The following is a 19328-nucleotide window of genomic DNA, read 5'->3' on the forward strand; positions in this document are numbered from 1 at the left end:
ACCTGAATATTTCCTTTCTACGGATGCCAGGTCTTTAGACAAACTCAACTGTCAACTAGAAAATGTTTAAATGTTTAAATTTACCTATATCCTGGAAACCTGTGCCCCACACCACCCCGCCCCTTTCCCGGCTTTGAGTTGTCCCACCTTTCTGGACCAAACCAATGTATTTCTTACATGTATTGCATTAATGTCTCATGCCTCTCTAAAATGTATAAAACGCAGCTGCACCCCTACTGCCTTGGGTACACGTTCTCAGGATCCCCTGAGGGCTGTGTCATGGGCCATGGTCACTCATATTTGGCTCATGTCAGGCCTTCATGTGCAAGCCTGGACTCAGAAAGTCTGAAGTCCTGCCTGTCTCGGCTGATCACCCCTCATCTGCCTGTGTTCACCATTATCCCTGATAGCACATCCTGCCTGCCATCATAACTGTTATTATGATAATGTGAAGACTCCCCACCCCATCCTACCATCTTAACTACTCTTACCCCACCTGCCATTGTAACTGAACTTACAGTAATGTATACTCCTTGCCCCTACCCCCACCACTGTAACTAATCTTACTCTGTAACTTTCTACTGCCCACCCCAAACCTATAAAACCAACTCATATCCCATCGCCCTTTGCTAACGCCCTTTTAGGCCTCAGACCACTTGCACCCAGGTGAATAAACAGCCATGTTGCTCACACAAAGCCTGTTTGGGGGGTTTCTTCGTTCAAAGTGCACGTTTTAACATGTTTTAACATTTGGTGCCAAAACCCGGGTCAGGGGAACTCGTATGGGAGACCAAACCCTTGCCCGTTCTTGTGCCCCCTCCATGAAGAACTACCTACCGACCTGGGGTCATCAGACCAGCCCACACACGCACACCACCGGCTGTTTTGGTAAGCAGTCTCTCTTTTTGGCTTTCCCATTCTTTTGTCTTTTCCTTTCCACTTCCTCCCCCTTTCGGTTTCATCCTTTTTCTACCGCAAAGACAAGGAAAATCAGGTAAACCAGGTTCTTCTGTGTGGTTCAGAACCAGAAAAGATCCTATGCAGGTCACGGATCTGGGGACCAAGTTTTCCCCAGGGGTTTGACTATCATGGAGATGTTCACCCTAGTTACTCGCCCACCAGGCTCATGGCCGATATTGGTGGCAGGTCAACATAGAAGACGCTCTCTCTGACCACTCACCAATGAGGAGATTCAACCCAGGCTCAACTAGGGCCACCTATTAGGCAGGTGGGTTGTGTGCCCATTTTCCTTGTCTCTGCTGCCTTTCCAGAGCCTCGGGCAATGGTCCACCCTCTATCCCTCCTTCCTTTCCGGTGGCCTGTGTTCTAAAAAACCGCAGACTTCTTCAACTGTCTCCTGACCTAAAACCCAACTGTCTCATCTTCTTCTGTAACACTGCATGGCCACAACACAATTTAAACAACGGCTCCAACTGACCAAAAAACAGCACGTTTAACTTTTGTATTTCACAAATTTAGACAATTTTTGTTGCAACATGGGCAAATGGTCTGAAGTTCCCTATGTCTAGGCATTTTTTCACACACCAATCCCTCCCTAATCTCTACTCCTCTCCCTTCCGTCTGCCCCTCCTTCCTCTGCCAGTAAGCCAGAATCTTTGTCCATTGACCCTTGCAACCTTTCTCCTCCCTGCTTGTCTCCAGGACCTAACCCCACCCCCACCCCCAACCTTCCTCCTCTTCCTCTGCCCACAACCCACCTCCTTATGCCCCTCCTGTCACCTTCCCACCTCATACGTGGTCTAGCTTACAGTTTAGTCCCTCAGCTACCTCCTCTGCCCCCGCCCAACAATTTCCCCCTTTGAAAGGTGACTGGAGCCAAAGGCACAGTTAGGGTGAACGTTCCTTTCCCTTTATCCAACCTTTCCCAAATCAGCCACCGGTTAGGCTCCTTTTCATCAAATCCTCCAATACTTAACCCAGTCCTTTAATCTCACCTGGAATGACTTAAATGTCATCCTTACTTCTACTCTCTTGCCTGAAAAACGCTTAATATGCATTTTGTCACCCAATCAACCCCAACATTACAAAGGTACAGAAATTAAAATCTGGCCCTCAAACCCCACAACAGGAATTAAGTAACCTCACCTTCAAGGTGTTCAATAATAGGGAAAAATCTGCCCGGCAGCAGCACATTTCAGAACTACAGATGCTTGCCTCTGCCATAAAACAAACCCCAGCCACACCGTCAGCTCACAAAGACTCAAAGCACCTGGACTGCAGCTGTCCGGCTGCCCCGCCCGGATCTCGCTTCAAGTGTCGGAAACCTGGCCACTGGGCCAAGGAATGCCCACAGCCCGGGACTTCTCCTAAGCCCTGCCCCGTCTGTGCAGGGGTCCCCACAGAAAGTCAACTGCCTGACTCACGTCGCTGCTCCCAGAGCTCCTAAAGCTCCAATCCTCAGCTTGGTGGCTGAAGACTAACAATGCCCAAGCATCTCGGAAGCCCCCTGGACCATCACAGACATCAAACTTCAGGTAACTCTTACGGTGGAGGGTAAGTCCATCCCCTTCTTAATCAACACGGAGGCCACCCACCCCACACAGCCTTCTTTTCAAGGACCTGTCTCCTTGGCCTCCATAACTGTTGTGGGAATTAACGGCAAGGCCTTCAGGCCTCTCAAAACTCCCCAGGTCTGGTGTCAATTAGGCCAGCATTCCTTTCCACATTCTTTCCTAATCATCCCCACTTACCCAGTTCCCCTGTTAGGCTGGGATACCCTAGCAAAATTGTCTGCCTCCTTCAGTATTCCTGGGCTACAGCCACACCTCACTGCCACCCTCCTCTCTGAACCCGTACCTTCCTCAATGCTCCCCTTACGTCCCCCAACCTTAATCCTAGGGTGTAAAACACCACCTTCCCATACGTTGCTACAAGTCACTCACTCCTCATTATCCCCTTAAAACCTAACCACCCTTACCCTGCCCAGCCTCAGTACCCCATCCCACAACAGGCTTTAAAAGGTGTAAAGCCTGTTATCACCAGTCTGTTGCAACACAGCCTTTTAATTCACCCTCCTGCTTCTTCAGCACCTATACTCCAAGGGGTATCACGTATCCCCTTCCAAAGCCCAAATTTCCTCCCCTATCCTAGCTGTCCAAAAAAACCAGACAAACTCTACAGACTAGTTCAAGAACTCTGCCTCATCAATCAGACTGTAGTTCCCATCCACTTGATTGTACCAAACCCCTATGCCCTCCTATCTTCCATACCCGCTTCCACAACTCATTATTTTGTTCTTAACCTCAAAAACGCTTTTTCTAAAGCCCAAATTTCTTCCCCATCTGTTACAATCTTTCGCCAGCATACACACACTCTCCCTGCCAACAGTATCCAGTTAACTTCCCAAATCCCAACCCCATCCACTAAACAACAGCTTATCTCCTTCCTCGAAAATAGGATACTTTCGCCTCTGAGTGCCAGGTTTTTGCCCCATAACCAAACCACTGTATGAACCTACGAATGGAAACTTAGCTAACTCCATAAACCAAAAATGTTTCCCCCATTCTTCCTTTTGGTCGCTAAAGAAGGCCTTAGAGACAGCCCCTGCACTAGCGCTCTCCAACTCCTCTCAACCATTCTCTATCTACACAGCAGAAATAAAAGGCTGTGCCGTCAGAATTTTTACACAGGAGCCAGGCCCACAGCTTGTAGCCTTTTCATCCAAACAACTTAACCTCACAGTCCTGGGCTGACCCTCATAACTACACACGGCAGCAGCTGTTGCTCTAATACTCTTAAAATCCCTCAAAACCAGCCGGGCAAGGTGGCTCACGCCTATAATCCCAGCACTTTGGGAGGCCGAGGCAGGTGGATCACAAGGTCAAGAGATCGAGACCATCCTGGTGAACACAGTGAAACCCCCATCTCTACTAAAAATACAAAAAAATTAGCTGGGCATGGTGGCGCACACCTGTAGTCCCAGCTACTCAGGAGGCTGAGGCAGGAGAATTGCCTGAACCCAGGACGTGGAGGTTGCGGTGAGCTGAGATCGTGCCATTGCACTCTAGCCTGGGTAACAAGAGCAAAACTCCACCTCAAAACAGAACAAAACAAAACAAAAATCCCTCAAAACCACAGGCTGTGTCCCGCTTACCCTCTATAGCTCTCGCAACCTCCAAAGTTGTCTCTTTACACTTGACACACTTACTTTCAGCCTCTCACCTTCTCCAGCTTTACGCAGTTGCCCCTACTACTTAAATCATACCTCAAAAAGTCTCTGTTTCTATCATTTTCTAACTGTACTCATTTACTTGTACATGCCCTGCTTTTAAGTTGCTGGTTTACACATTTCCTCCAGGTAATTACAGCTAATACTTCACTCTTAATCTGGCTCCCATTCTCTGCTCATACCCAATCTTGTTAATAAAAGTGAGTGATTGCTTATACATACCACGCACTTCCTCATACACCATGAAAACAAAAGCTCTCCCTCTACAGTTACTCTACCAAGCCCCGCTACGACCTTTAACAGCTGCAGCCCTTGCTGGTTCCCTTGGCATTCAGGTCCAAATCGCCAGCCCCCTCAGAACACTTTCTCACCTTTTCAGTTTACACTTTCAGTTCTGTCTAAGCCAAGAAACTTTTTTTTTTTTTTTTCCTCTGTGGTTCTTCTTCTTACATCTGCCTTCCTACCAACTGGACAGGCACTTGTACCCTAGTTTTCCTTACTCCCAAAATTCAGGTTGCCAACGGGGATAAAAGCCTCCCTGTTCCCTTGGTGGTCCAGACACAACACAAGCGGGTCATTCCATTAATGCCCTTACTTGTAGGGTTAAGAATTACTACTGCACTCGGCACAGGCATTTCCACTTCAGTTGGCACCTTCCGTAACCTAATAATTTCTCTGCTAGCATTGGAGAATTAATTCAATTATTATCCCTCCTTTGAACTCCAGTAAATTCCCTAGCTGCAGTTGTCCTTCAAAACAGCTGAGGTCTTAATTTACTGACTGCTAAAAAAGGTCTTTGCCTATTCCTAAATGAAGAATGTTGTTTTTATGTAAATCAGCCTGGCCTTGTATGTAACGCTATCGATAAATTAAAAAACAAAGCCTGAAAGCTCACTAGTCCGGCAAATGGTTATTCTGGACCTGGCTGGACTGGCTGGACACTCTCTAACTGGGAGTCATGGCTTCTTCTGATTCTTAGTCCTCTAATACTATCTCCTTCTCTTATTTCGACACTGGGTTTTTCCAATGAATCTCTCAATTCCTACAAAATTGTATATAAGCAATAACCCAATCAGTCAATACAACAAATGCTCCTTCTAACAAGCCCACAATATCACCCCTTTCCCTGAGATCTCCTAGCGTCTAAATTCTTTCCTAATTTTAGGTTTCTGCGCTGCCCTCAATCACACACAAAGTAGCCTTGAAAATCTTTGCCCCCATGCCCCAAAACCTGTTATCACCCCCTCTTCTCTAATTCTTTCTCTCTCTCTATAAAAAGACAGGTATGTCAGGCCTCCATGTGCAAGCCCAGACTCAGAAAGTCTGAAGTCCTGTCTGCCTCGGCTGATCACCCCCTCACCCCCTCACCTGTGTTTGCCATTATCCCTGATAGCCCAGAGGGGCGGGTTAAGATGGCTCACCCCACCCTGCCATCTTAACTGTTATTATGATAATGTGAATATTCTCCATCCCACCCTACCATCTTAACTACTTACCCCACCCGCCATTGTAACTGAACTTATGGTAATGTATATTCCTTACCCCTAACTCCACCACTGTAACTAATCTTACTCTGTAAGTTTCCACTGCCCACCCCAAATCTATGAAAGCAGCTTCTATCCGACTGCCTTTCGCTAACGCCCTTTTCGGCCTTAGACCACCTGCACCCAGGTGAATAAACAGCCATGTTGCTCACACAAAGCCTGTTTGGGGGGTTTCTTCATTCAAAGTGCGCGTTTTAACAGCTCAGAATAAATCTCTTCAGATTACAGAGTCTGACTCCTTTAGCTGACATCTAGAAATGTTAGGTTTAGTCACAAACTAAATAAGAATAGGACACTTAAAGCAGCCATATTTTAAAATCATCTAGAAATCCAATAGGGGCTATATTTAACCAAACATTTTCAAGTGCCGTTTTAAAGCTAAATCACATCAAGTTGAGTTTCAAACAGGATCACCACTACCACTGATTTTGCATTATCCAGGTTTCGCTTCAACTATTAGTCTTGCCTTATTTGTGTTCTAGTCTCCCCTTTTTGTCTTGCTGTGTGGCTTCTGATTGCCTATCTAGTATTTACTAATTTTCACTCAGTTACAGAGAATGAAGAGCAAAAGCTACCATGAGGTGAACATTGCTTATTAATTACTATTATAAAGCTTTAATGGAAGAAGAGGTTGGGCCTAATGTCCCAAATAAGACTGTGGCACCAATCCTGTGAGTATATCATATGGGAGCCATCAGCAGAGAACACCAATTGCTGGCTGTGTCCTATTTTTGTATTAATATCTAACAGTATGCATAATTCTGACCTCCAACTCTTAAACTATATGAAGATTTAAAGACTTAGTTATTTTCTAAAACTGTAAGATTATTAAAGTACAGTTCATATAAATAGGAAGAACTGAGAGATGCTTGTTATGAAAGATCTTCGTTTCAGTGTTGGGCAGTCTGTTTCCTACTACGCTGCTACTCACCTTATTCCTTGTTCTGTAAATGGCGCTGGTCCACAAATGCAGACAAGTACTTTGGATTTGTCCAAATTTCTTTTCAAAAATTCAGAAAGAAGAGCTGGTGAAATATGTCCCTGTTTGCCATTCCATTCAGAAGTAGGTGCTGAGAGAACAAATTCAACATCCAGCCTAAGGAAAAGAAAAACAGTTTTTTAAAGTTTATTATTTTAAACGAATTATTAACATCTTTCAAGTTCAAGAATATAATTCTCCCCTAAAAGAACAATTTAATATATAAAGACTGACATACTGGCTAGAAAACCACTTGAAAAACATTTATAAGACTTAACAAAAACATATAGGTAAATCTGTATTTACTAGGGATTATTTTTTCCTGTAGATAAGGAATGTAATTTGGCATTTCAAAAAATTGAACTAATTAAAAAGAGCTGAGGCCAAGCATGGTAGCTCACACCTGTAATCCCAGCACACTGGGAGGCCAAGGCAGGAAGAGTATTTGAGAAAAGGAGTTTGAGACCAGCCTGGGCAACACAGTGAGACCCAGTTTCCACACACACACACAAATTGTTAAAACTTAGCCAGGTGTGGTGGCATGTGCCTGTGGTCCTAACTATTTGGGAGGCTGAGGCAGGAGGATCGTCTGAGTCCAAGAGTTCAAGGCTGCAGTGAGCTATGACTGCACCAGCCTGGGCGGCCAAGCAAGAACTTGTCTCTTAAAAAAAAATTAATTTGGTTGGGCACGGTGGCTCATGCCTGTAATCCTAGCACTTTGGCAGGCCAAGGTGGGCAGATCATGAGGTCATGAGTTCAAGACCAGTCTGGCCAACGTGGTGAAACCCCGTCTCTACTAAAGATACAAAAAATTAGCCGGGCATAATAGCATGAGCCTGTAATCCCAGCTACTTGGGAGACTGAGGCAGGAGAATGAATCTGGGAGGTGGAGGTTGCAGTAAGCTGAGATTGTGCCATTGCACTCCAGCCTGGGCAACAAGGTGAGACTCCATCTCAAAAATAAATAAATAAATAAATATTTAAATGAAATAGACATTCCCAGGGATCTCAGAGAACTCCACATTTCTATTAATAATCTGCTGGTTTTGGAAAAAAAGAACAAATATTGCATGTTCTCACTTCTAAGTAGGAGCTAAACTCTGTGTACACAGGAACATAAAAATGAGAACAACAGACACTGGGGACTCCAAAAGCAGGGAGGTGTAGGGAAATGGGGAGAGCTGAAAAACCTCCTGTTGGTTACTATGTTCACTGTGTAGGTGACAGGATTAACAGAAACCCAAATTTCAGCATCACACAATATTATACCCTTGAAACAAATCTGCACATGTACCCCCGAACCCAAAGTAAACAATAATAATATGCTGGTATAAATCACAGTAAATAGCAATTACCAGTGACACACGCATTTTAATCTCTGGCTCAAACCTCTCCAGTGATTTCCAGACCCTTAAAATCAGTTTGATTGAGAAGCCTATTTGACTTCTTACTGTCGCTGTCTCAAAGGCTCTCAACTTCATGATCTCTGTAACTGGCGCCACAGTCTGTTTGGCTGTACAAGCCAGACACCTGGGATTTATCCTGGGAACCTCTATCTCACCCTCCATATCCAATTCAACACCAAGTCCTAGCTCTCACTCTGTTTACCTCTCAGACTTCACTGCCATAACACTGCCTGTTCTGTTTCTTCTTTCTGTAATGGGTTTACCACTCCCACCCTTCAGTTTTCAGCTCAAGCATCATTCCCACATGCAAGTTCTGCACCTCCACAAGGCTGAGGCCTTCGTTTCATGTGCTGTAGCAATGTTTTCCTTTTCCTTTTCTTCATGCTATTTACTTCAGGTTGTAAATAAGTGGTTACTAAGCCGATCACCTATTGTCTACCTTCTCCAATAGACCCTAAACTCCATGAGAACAAGAGCCATGTCTGCTTTGGTTATCACTGTATCTCTAGACGCCAACACACAGAAGGCACCCATACACTATGGAATGAAATAGATGAAAGCAAAAGGGTAAAGGATTAAAATGGGAAAGAAGAACATCGAAGTCTCACAATGAAACAACAGACCATTTCTTCCCACAGGCTTAGTAATCTATTACAAAAATTGCTGGTGAAAAGCCATGGTAAATTCAAAATTCTATGTTGTACCTGCTCTGTCTGCTCTATTTAAGCAAACAATTAATTCTTACCATTTCAATAGATCAGATCAAAAGCATTTCTACATGTTCCAGTGAGTAAGTGAGTAGTGGGATTTCATGATACGTTAATTTAAACCACATGAAAAAGCTGAAGTGAACAGCTTCTCTTGTGAGGGACAAGGGAACTAAATATTGAAACAGAAACAAGGTATGGCTGGTACAGTTGCCCTCACGTTGCTGTGCCTCAGCTGGATTAAGTTTCCTAAGAACAAAGAAGCCTGGCACAAGCAATACAGACCAAATCAGAGAACGAGCAGGAGGCTAGAGAGCCAGCCTCAGCTCTGCACACACTCTCTAGCCTCTAGGGCTTGTCCATTTGTGGAATGAGGCTGGGAAATAAGTAATATCTTACAATTCTAATGTTCTATGATTTTATATTAAAACACCTACAGAATTATGTTTTCTTATCTTCAAGCTTCCCATTTAGTATTAGTAGCAATGCTAATCCACTCTATAGCCTCCCTAAAGGCTAATGCACAAAACAGCCTCCCCAAAGATATTCACTAACCTATTTTTACCTTCTGAGCACTTAAAGCTAAGATAGTTTTAAATAACTTCAGGATGTTACATTTGCTCACTGTTTCATGAGGGCAGGGTCCTTGTCTCTCTTGTTCAATACTGTATCCAGGCCTTGTTCAATTAAGCACACAAAAAAATGCTTGTTGAATAAAGAAATGATTTACAAAGAGGCCATGTTGGCTAAAAATAAAAATTGTACTTAAAAGAACAAAGCCGTATGCTGGCATCCATAAAATTGCATATAAAAATGATATGAATTCATATGTGTATTTTTCTGGAAAAAAGATCCATGATCTTTCATCAGATCAAAAGGCCAAAAGCAGCCATAAAACCAGTGTCATAAATTTCCAATTACACATAGATATTTGAATAAAATGTGGAAATTGTCTTGTTAAATTAAAAGATAAAAGATGGTCTCCTGTGGCTCTATTTGAAATGAGCCTATCACTGGAATAAATTGCTAAATTAAAGCTAAAGTCTCTGTATCTGCCATAAGCACCTAGTCATAATTTCCCTTTACTGGGATGCTTTATAAAAAAGCCTAATCAGTGGTACATTTTCTGCAGGTATCTACTAAATGGTGATAAATAACAGATCCTTACATAAATGGTATAAACTTCTTATGCATTTTGTATTTATTCACATAAGGGTCCCCTGACTATAATTTTATGCACTCAATGGAAAAGATGAACAGAAAGCGTGGCTGCAATTTAAGGATCTGTAAAGAGGCTGTTATCCTGCTTATCTCCTTTTTCGCAGGCTGAGAAAGAGCTTAAATTGGAACAGGAGCATTCACAAGTTAAGAATCAATAATTATTTAATGAAATATTTTTTATATCAAAATATAGATAGTTCCTGTGGAATCCTCTCTCCTGGGTTTTCTGAATGAAGGTCAACATACTGTCTAAAATAATTGCAACTTTGAGATGCTGGAGACATGTGGGGGCACACGGTAAACATCCTGAAAGTCCTCTATGATTTCAAAAGTGCCAGAAAGCATTAGGACTCTTGAAAAGGTTACCTGAAAATAAATTCAGATAACCCATAAAATGCAAAATAACATGAAAGAGGGAGAGAATAGACCTACTTCTGATGAATGCGATCTCAAATGTAAATATAGGTAAATAAGCTTGTCAAAAAATTTATTTTAAAGTAGGCTGATAGTGATCTGAGATGACAAGTCTTGAAATACAAATGTACTCATTTAATCTAAATTATTAGCAGTCATCCAACGACTTAGTTCCTCCTCCTCTAGCCAATCAGCTTCCGCAACTTATCTCCTTCATATTTCTCACAAAGTCCCTTACCTGCCCATTTTTACTGTTAAAACTCCAGATCCGGCTCTTATATCTCTTGTCTAAAAAATTACATTAATAGCCTTAACCCTTAATCTATATGATATGCCACTGCCATATTAGTTCCCCTAAAAACTCTGCTACAACTTTGCAACATTTTTGCTTAAAAGCTTCAGTGATTCCTCACTGTTCACAGATTAGTATTTCAGAGTACTTGGGCCTCAGCTTTTCCTTCTTTATTTTCTAGCTAAAGAAAATGCCTGCAACTGTAGTAAAAGTTGCTATGTGCTCACAGACAAAAACGCTCACAAAACTAGGAGTCAAAATTAGATAACACATACATAATTCTGGAAATATTTCTCAAAATGAATCTAATGAAACACCAGTATGCCTCCAGATGTTAGTAGTTATTCCATGAAAGCAGGCTAACTAGCAAATAAGTCTGTGACATAGTGGATTTAAAAAAGTTAAATATATTTCATTAGAATATCAGAAAGCCTTAAACATGCTAAGTTCAGAGTAAATCCTCAAGAAGAAATATACTATTTCCCAAATTTATTCAATCATAGAGTCCATTCAGGGAAACACATTAACATTTCAAAGAACACATTCCGAGCAACATAACACCGAAGAACATCTCTGGAAAAAACAGAAAGTGCTGTAAGGGTCCAGATTAGCGGGCTGCATATCTGTGTGCATAAGAGGCTGGGGAAAAAGCAACAGGTTCAGGCATACTGTTCAATTTATTTCTGCTTCTGGCATCATCGGCTTTTGCTATCTTAAATGGAACTGCCACATTGCTAGTCCCACTATCGACATCAGAAGACAAAAACATATAGTCTAGGGAGCCTGTCAGCAATAAAGGGAGATGAGCTAGAGTGTCACTGTGCCTTCTTCCTATTTACTTCACATATGAATTACATTCAAGGTCTTTCATCACCTGATTTTAGCCTACCTTGTTTCTTCAAGTGTAAACAAAAAGGAATAGAAATAACTATTAAGATTCCTTCTAAAACTGATACAAAGTTTGATGGGTTTATTTTTAGTTATTCTGCATCATCCTCCTTCACACACAGCATTTATTTCAACAAAATGGCTCTCATGTCTTTACTCATGCAATCCTACTAATCAAATTTATTTTCCCGCTCAAAGAAATGCTAGCCATTTCCCAAAGCCCCGCTCAAAAATCCCTTCTTCCACAAAGCTCTGATACTCTTACACTCACAGCAATGGAATCACTCTTTTCACTAGACATCTATGGCATGTTTTTTGTTCCTCTCAAGGCACAGACTTTACAGTTACTGATATACTTCAGAACTTCACCACCAGTAGGATAGTCTGATTTCTTATATTTTTGTAATGTCAAGCACATTTTGCAGATAGCACACAAATGTTTAAAGTGATATAAATGGTCTTTTATCTTCTGTTGGTGCATATAAGTCAGTAAATAGTCCCCTTTCCTTTGTGACTCATTTCCCTGCTGCTTAGAATCCCTTTCTTTCCTCTCTCTCTTTTGCCTCAACTAACCTCTCATTCCAATCTACTGTAAAAATAATGACACTAACAATATCACTGTTAATAACATTGTCAGTATTAATGTCACTGTCAATGATAGTGTGCTGGATGCAGTATTCTCTGTTAAGTGATTTCACTTTCAGAGGCTATGTGTCAAAATATAACAGATGCTGGAGAAGATATGGAGAAATAGGAATGCTTTTACACTGTTAGTGGGAGTGGAAATTACTTCAACCACTGTGGAAGACAGTGTGGCGATTCCTCAAGGATCTAGAACCAGAAATACAATTTGACCGAGCAATACCATTACTGGGTATGTAATCAAAGGATTATATATCATTCTACTGTAAGACACATGCCCATGTATGTTTATTGCAGCACTACTCACAATAGCAAAGACTTGGAACCAATCCAAATGCCCATCAATGACAGACTAGATAAAGAAAATGTGGCACATATACACCAAGGAATACTATGCAGCCATAAAAAAGAATGCATTCATTTCCTTTGCAGGGACATAGATGAAGCTAGAAACTATCGTTCTCAGCAAACTAACACAGGAACAGAAAACCAACCACCGCATGTTCTCACTGATAAGTGGGAGTTGATCAATGAGAACACATGGACACAAGGAGGGGAACATCACTCACTGGGGCCTGTAGGGGGTTGGGGGGCAAGTGGAGGGATAGCATTAGGAGAAATACCTAATGTAGACGATGGGTTGACGGGTGCAGCAAACCACCATGGCACACGTATATGTATATAACAAACCTGCACATTCTGGACATGTATCCCCGAACTTAAAGTATAGTAATAATAATAAAATGTATCAACAGCCTTAGAACACTTTGACCTAATGATTCTTCTGATATATTTTTATTCTGAATGGTTAGAAAGGTACGCAACAATTTTTAGTCACTATGTCAAACAGTATGGAATTGGCTAAATAAATTGTGGTATGCTCACATGACTGAACACAATGAAGTTATTAAAAATCACAGCATATTGCAGGATTTACTAACTGGCACTACTAGCACTTCGGGCTGGATAATTATTTGTTGTAGGGGGCTATCCTGAGCATTGTAAGACACTTTGTAGCATTCCTGGCCTCTACCAGCTAGGTGTAGTAACTCCTTTTTCCCCAGTTGTAACAATCAAAAATGTCTCCAGACATAAATATTTCTGGGGTGGCAGAGCTGTTCTAGGTTGAAAACCACCTGCTGAAAATACTCTTTATGTAAAAAATACACAACACAATAAGTAGGAATGTAGTTAAAAGGATAGTGAGTATGACTACTTTATTTTAAATATGTAAAATCAAAAGGTAGATATGTATATGAATAGAAAGATACAGACCATAATGCTAATAATTGTTCTTTGGGTGGTAGGATTATGGGTGATTTTTTTCTTACACCTTTTCTATATAAACATGTATTAACTTTATAGACAGAAGGGAAAATCAACAAATGCTGTTTATAAAAAGAATGTTCTACTACCTTTACTAAAACAAGGTTAATGGTCTCTAAGAATGATTGATTTGAAATGAAAGGAAAATGCCTGTTATATTTATATACCAGAAAATGTTTTCTAGAAGTCAGCCTCATTGTCAAACTGTCCCACCTGTCCCATCCCACAAAACTAATTCTACAAAGCAGAGATCTCACAGAGCTAGGGCATTCTGCTGATAGGAGGGAGGGGTGAGGGGCAATGTGTACTGAATGAACTGAGCCTCATAACACTGCTCACGTATTTGAGAGAAGGATAAGTGGCATTTATTTTGAATTTCAGTTTACATAATTAAATCTGCTACTGCACATACTTGCCTTCTTTCTCTCATTTTGCAGAAGAAATAAATGTGTAAAATTTTGCTAGACTTGGAATGTTGTGAATTGAATCCCAACTGCTAGAACAGTCAAGTGTAATAACACATTTGTAAGGATAAAATTGGGGTAAACTTTTCTGTTCAGATTTCATACTTAATGACATGAAAATGAGATTGAAATAAAAGAGTAATACTCTAAAAATTATTTATGAAGTATCTGTATTTTTGCAACTCTACTGAGAGCTGTAATTAAAGAAAATGAAGAGACGCATTCCCTGGGCTGCATGAGAAAATAACCAAACACAGTGTCTTCTTATTGTTGGATCCATGTGTACGGGCACATAATAGAAGTTACACATATTTCATGAGTGAATGAGTGAATCTGCTACAAACATACTAATTCTGGGCTAGGCACCTACATAGGCTAACTCATTGATTCCCATGTACAAATGATTCTGTGGTGTAGGTATTAATGTTTGTTTTATAGATGGAAAAACTGAGGCTTAGCCAGATAAACTGATTTGCCCAAGGTCAAGAGATTAATAACTTTCCATTACACAATTTTATTTTGAAGAATTACATTTGCTAATGATATAATCTAGATAAACTCTGAGGACAAGCACAGCATGCTTGCAGAAAATATTCGATCATATATCAGCCTCAGAATCCATAATTCCTATCCCTCTCCTTGTTCCACAAAGGATGGAGTAGAAGACTAGGACTTAATCATATAGAGATTAGGGTATTTCTCTTAACTATATATTTTTTTATATTTACAGTTCAATAATAATTTAACCACAGAAATGTGTTCCAGTAACTTATTTTGTCATCAGGAACTTTATTACTAAAACTAGAAGTGATATAGGAGGGTCAAGATGTGGGAAAGAGTGATTTACTACATTAAAAAACAAAGAGCCTTAAATGCTAACTAAAAGACAATTGTGACTAATTAAAATTAACCCCAACTTAAATGTTAACTTTCACTTTCCTAGTTTGTAGGGAACACAATAATTATGTGTTGGCTGACTAGAACTACCAAATCCCATCAATAAGCCTTTAAGGGCTTGACCTAACCTCACTCCAAAAAAAAAAAAAAAAAAAAACCAACCAAACAAAAAAAAAAAACGCCATGAGTCTATGGGGATCATAAATCACACAATACTAGGAGTCAGTGCCTCCAGAGTGTCTCAAGCAAGGAGAGCAAAGTCTCCAGAAAGAGGTTAGGGAGGAGAGAGAAAGAGCACACACCAGCCAGCAAGGGAGAGCAAGAAGAGAAAGAGAAGGAACAGTAGAGGGAAGATAAAGGCAGGCTGGAAGTTGGAACACTATCACTTCTCTCAGCAAGCTAGATAGTACCACTCACCTGGTGAGTGCTGTTAGAGCCAGGTATCCAGAAGTGGAAAAAAAGCAACCTTTCCTCATCCTCAAAACTGCAGCCTATGCAATTTCACAAACCCAAATTATGTAATCAAAAAAAAAAAAACCAAAAACAAATAACACAGTTGACTTTGTTAAAGATACTTTAAGTTCAGAGACTGTCAATACATTCCTTTTTACCAATTAATTTATAAATTAAGTTGAAGTCCTATTAGTACAATGTCCACTCTTTTAAAAAATTTTTTTACAAAAATTCTTTTTTTTCTTTTCTTTTTTTTTTTTTTTTTAAGACAAGGTTTCACCGTATTGGTCAGGCTGGTCTTCACTCTATTGGTCAGTGAAACCCAACTCACCATAAATCATATAATATGATCATAAAGCCCAATATACAATGCATGTTAATGACACATATATAAGGTTGCCTAGATTTTACCAGAAAGTGTTTCTTTGAGAGAAGAAGAACATTTGATATGATTTACAGTTAGAGAATTACTGTGTTTTTTTTTTTTTCTTTGAAGAAGCTTCCTGGCTAATCAAAACTCCAACCAGAAAAGATAAGGTCTAGACTTTTAAATTAAATTAAATTAAATTTAAATGCACTTTAAGTTCTGGGGTACATGTGCAGAACATGAAGAATTGTTGCATAGGTACATATATGGCAATGTGGTTTGCTGCCTCCATCCCTGTCACCTAGATCTGGCATTTCTCCCCATGTTATCCCCCTACAACTCCCCACCCTGAGCTGTCCCTCCCCTAGTCCCCAGGCCTAGACTTCCTACATAGGTATAACTAACTAAATGCAGAGTTAATAACAGTTTAATACCTTTTATCTTTAATTGCTAATTTCTCCAACTGGCTTCTCCAAATTATATCATCCTCTGTTTTATTGAAGAACATCAGCTTCACTTTCCTTAAAAGAAAAAAAAAAAAAAAACTCAGAAAGAACGAATTAATTACATTTAAAATATGAGAAATGGAAAGTCTGAAGTGAACCAGTGTGAATGTTTTAGTGCCCAGTAGGTAACTAAAATCATCAAACACTGAAATGAGATAAAAGAACCTAAATAGCTAGGATTAGAGGAGGGAAAGTAAGAAATGATGAATGAGGAAATGGGAATATGTCTATTAAGATCCAGCAAGTAATCAATTTAGAATACCTTATACTAATGTAACAGCCTCAAAAAGGAAAATTAGAGACAAAAGTACATACCTGAGAGTGGGTATATCAGTCAAAGCATAATTCAGTATTTTAACCATTGGTGTGAAGCCTGTTCCAGCTGCCAACAAAAAGAGATCTTCTAATTCTTGGAACTCGGATATTTTAAAAGTGCCCTCAGGACTGCTCACAGAAACAAAATCTCCTAAACAATGAAATATAAACTACATTAGAAAAAAAACAAAAACAAAACAAAAAACCCAGCAGAGAAACTAAGAAGCCAAAATTACCTGAATTTACAACACTGAGGAGTAACAATATACATACTTAACTTGCAGACTCTGTATCAGTCTTTAAGTAGTCTTAAGGATACTCATTAGGCCCCCAAGTACATCTGAATTATAATCAAATTAATAATGAGGTTTTATGATATAATTTCCCACCACTATTTTCCCAAACCATCTGAAGTCTGAAATTTACAAACTACTGCGAAGCACTTATCCACAAATTATCAATAAATGATTGATTGCTAAACTAAATTTTAAGTACTTCAAAAGCAGAGTACATATATATCTGTCTTGCATGGTAAAGAGCAAAGAATAGATATTCACTATTTACATATGATTCTTAACCATAGTAACAGGATTAGTAGGAGAGAAAATTGAAATAGAAATATATTCTAAAAACTTACATTGATAAACACATCAACTTCTCTTCTACCAAATTTTTAAAAAGACCTATTAATTTAGAAGGGCTGTTCTGATTTTAATTCCCATAAAAACAAAGCAAGATCAGAAATGCAGTCAACTGTACTTGGAGTATGCTACTTTCCAATCTAGAATCATCACAGTTGAGAAGTCAGTGCCCATTTTCTACAGTCCAGTTGATATAATCACCATGTACCATTATATAAGAAAATCGCCTTTACAACTGGATTAAGAAACTTGAAACGTAATCTTAAAATGAAAAATAAAGCTGTCTATAAATGATTTATCCTATTTTAAAATGCTTGGGTGCTCACAACTGTTTGTTTTCCATTGCAGTAAGAATAGTAAGAATCTTGCAGTAATTGATGAAATAAGTATTTGAAAATAATAGAAGCTTCTTGTTATAATTTGCAAAAGACCATGAGATCAGAGTGTCCTTAGGAAAAAGCCAGGTAGTAGTTTACTAAAGAAGTATCAGATGATAGTATTAACTTGGTAAGTTTTACCCACAGCCTAGTCTTTCCAATGTTAACAAAATTGATTAGACTCTGGTAGGATAACTGATGCTAATCAAATTCAGAAGAGGTTATAGCACACATGCCAGAATGGCAATATACTTTGATTGATAGCTGGGGTATAAAGTGACTTTGTATCTAGTGACTTGAACATGCATGGATACCTTGTTTTCAGTATCAGGACACTTGAAAAGCCAAATTAATCATGCAAAATCATGCTGCTTAGTGAACATGGGATTGAAATAAAGAGATGGATAAGTGTATGCGGTCATTCATTTAGTGTACAACTCTCTAAGTGACACAAGTATTTGTGCCATGTGTAGCCTCCCTAAATGAAGTTGAAATAACACTTCATCTCATTCTTTGAGCTTTCACTTTCTACACTCTAGGACAATTGTCCACCCTGCTACGTTCACAAAAATCTCCGTAAATAGGCTACAATACCATTCCTTAACTTTCCACTCACTGTATTACAATCATGTTAGTCCTTCTTTCATAAGGTGATAGTTATCTCTTCACTAGATTTGTAAGTACTCCAAAATACTTCAGGTTCAAATTCATATACAATATTTTGGTTTATGTAACCAATGATGACTAATCATATCTACTATGTGAAGTAGATAAAATTAGCAGAATCATATCTATTACTACATTTCAGAAAGTAATGTAATTTTGTTGATTTCCAAATTTTAGTGATCCACTTCACTGGCACCTCTATATACTGCTAATGCTGCCTTGGAAAGAGGAACACTTTCCAAGGAAAGAGAAAAGAAAATACAAAAAAAGGAGTAAAAGACACCTTGGGAGCAGAAGCAAGAAAAGAGGTTTTTTAATTTTAATAGATTTCATTATAGTTCTGTATTCATTCTTGCAAAGTACATTTACTGGCTGGGCACAGTGGCTCAGACCTGTGATCCCAGCACTTTGGGAGGCCGAGGTGGGCCAACCACCTAAGGTTAGGAGTTCAAGACCAGACTGGCCAACACAGTGAAACCTCATCTCTACTAAAAATACAAATATTAGCTGGCATGGTAGTGTGCGCCTATAGTCCTGGCTACTTGGGAGGCTGAGACAGGAGAATCACTTGAACCCAGGAGACAGAGGTTGCAGTGAGCTGAGATCAAGCAACTGCACTCCAGCCTGGGTGGCAGAGCAGTCTCGAAAACAAAATAAACAAACAAAAAAACAAAGTACATTTACTGACAGCCTATTATGTGCCAACTGCCTTGTCAGATGTTGAAAATATAAAGATAAGTAAAGCCAATTTCTGCTCTTAAACTCAAAGTCTAGGAATGAAGGAATATATTTACTCTTACAATAGAGCTACGAACAAACTGTTAGTTATTGGGAGTTTCAGGGGAGGAGGAGGGCTCCATAAAGTGATAATATGTTTGAGTCTTTTTATTTTTATTTTTACCATTATTATGTTGAGACAGAGTCTTGCTCTGCCCAGGCTGGAGTGCAGTCGTGTGATCTCGGCTCACTGCAACCTCTGCTTCCTGGATTTAAGCAATTCTGTCTCAGCCTCCCACAAAGCTGGGATTATAGGC

General features: G+C 39.8%; 1 protein-coding gene across 5 annotated transcripts in view; it reads right to left on the reverse strand.

The window, feature by feature from the left end:
• The window catches only part of CYB5R4 (cytochrome b5 reductase 4), a 114829-nt gene that overhangs the window by 12554 nt on the left and 82947 nt on the right, over window positions 1-19328 (reverse strand). For all 5 annotated transcript variants that reach the window (XM_074397730.1, XM_074397728.1, XM_010333826.3 and 2 more), the window contains 3 exons: window positions 16611-16761; window positions 16224-16310; window positions 6665-6829 (listed from right to left, as the gene is read on the reverse strand). In XM_074397730.1, coding sequence (XP_074253831.1) covers window positions 6665-6829; window positions 16224-16310; window positions 16611-16761 — 403 coding nt within the window. The remainder of the gene's footprint in view (window positions 1-6664; window positions 6830-16223; window positions 16311-16610; window positions 16762-19328) is intronic.

The sequence above is a fragment of the Saimiri boliviensis genome, chromosome 4 (genome assembly GCF_048565385.1).
Source record: "Saimiri boliviensis isolate mSaiBol1 chromosome 4, mSaiBol1.pri, whole genome shotgun sequence".
Taxonomy (NCBI): domain Eukaryota; kingdom Metazoa; phylum Chordata; class Mammalia; order Primates; family Cebidae; genus Saimiri; species Saimiri boliviensis.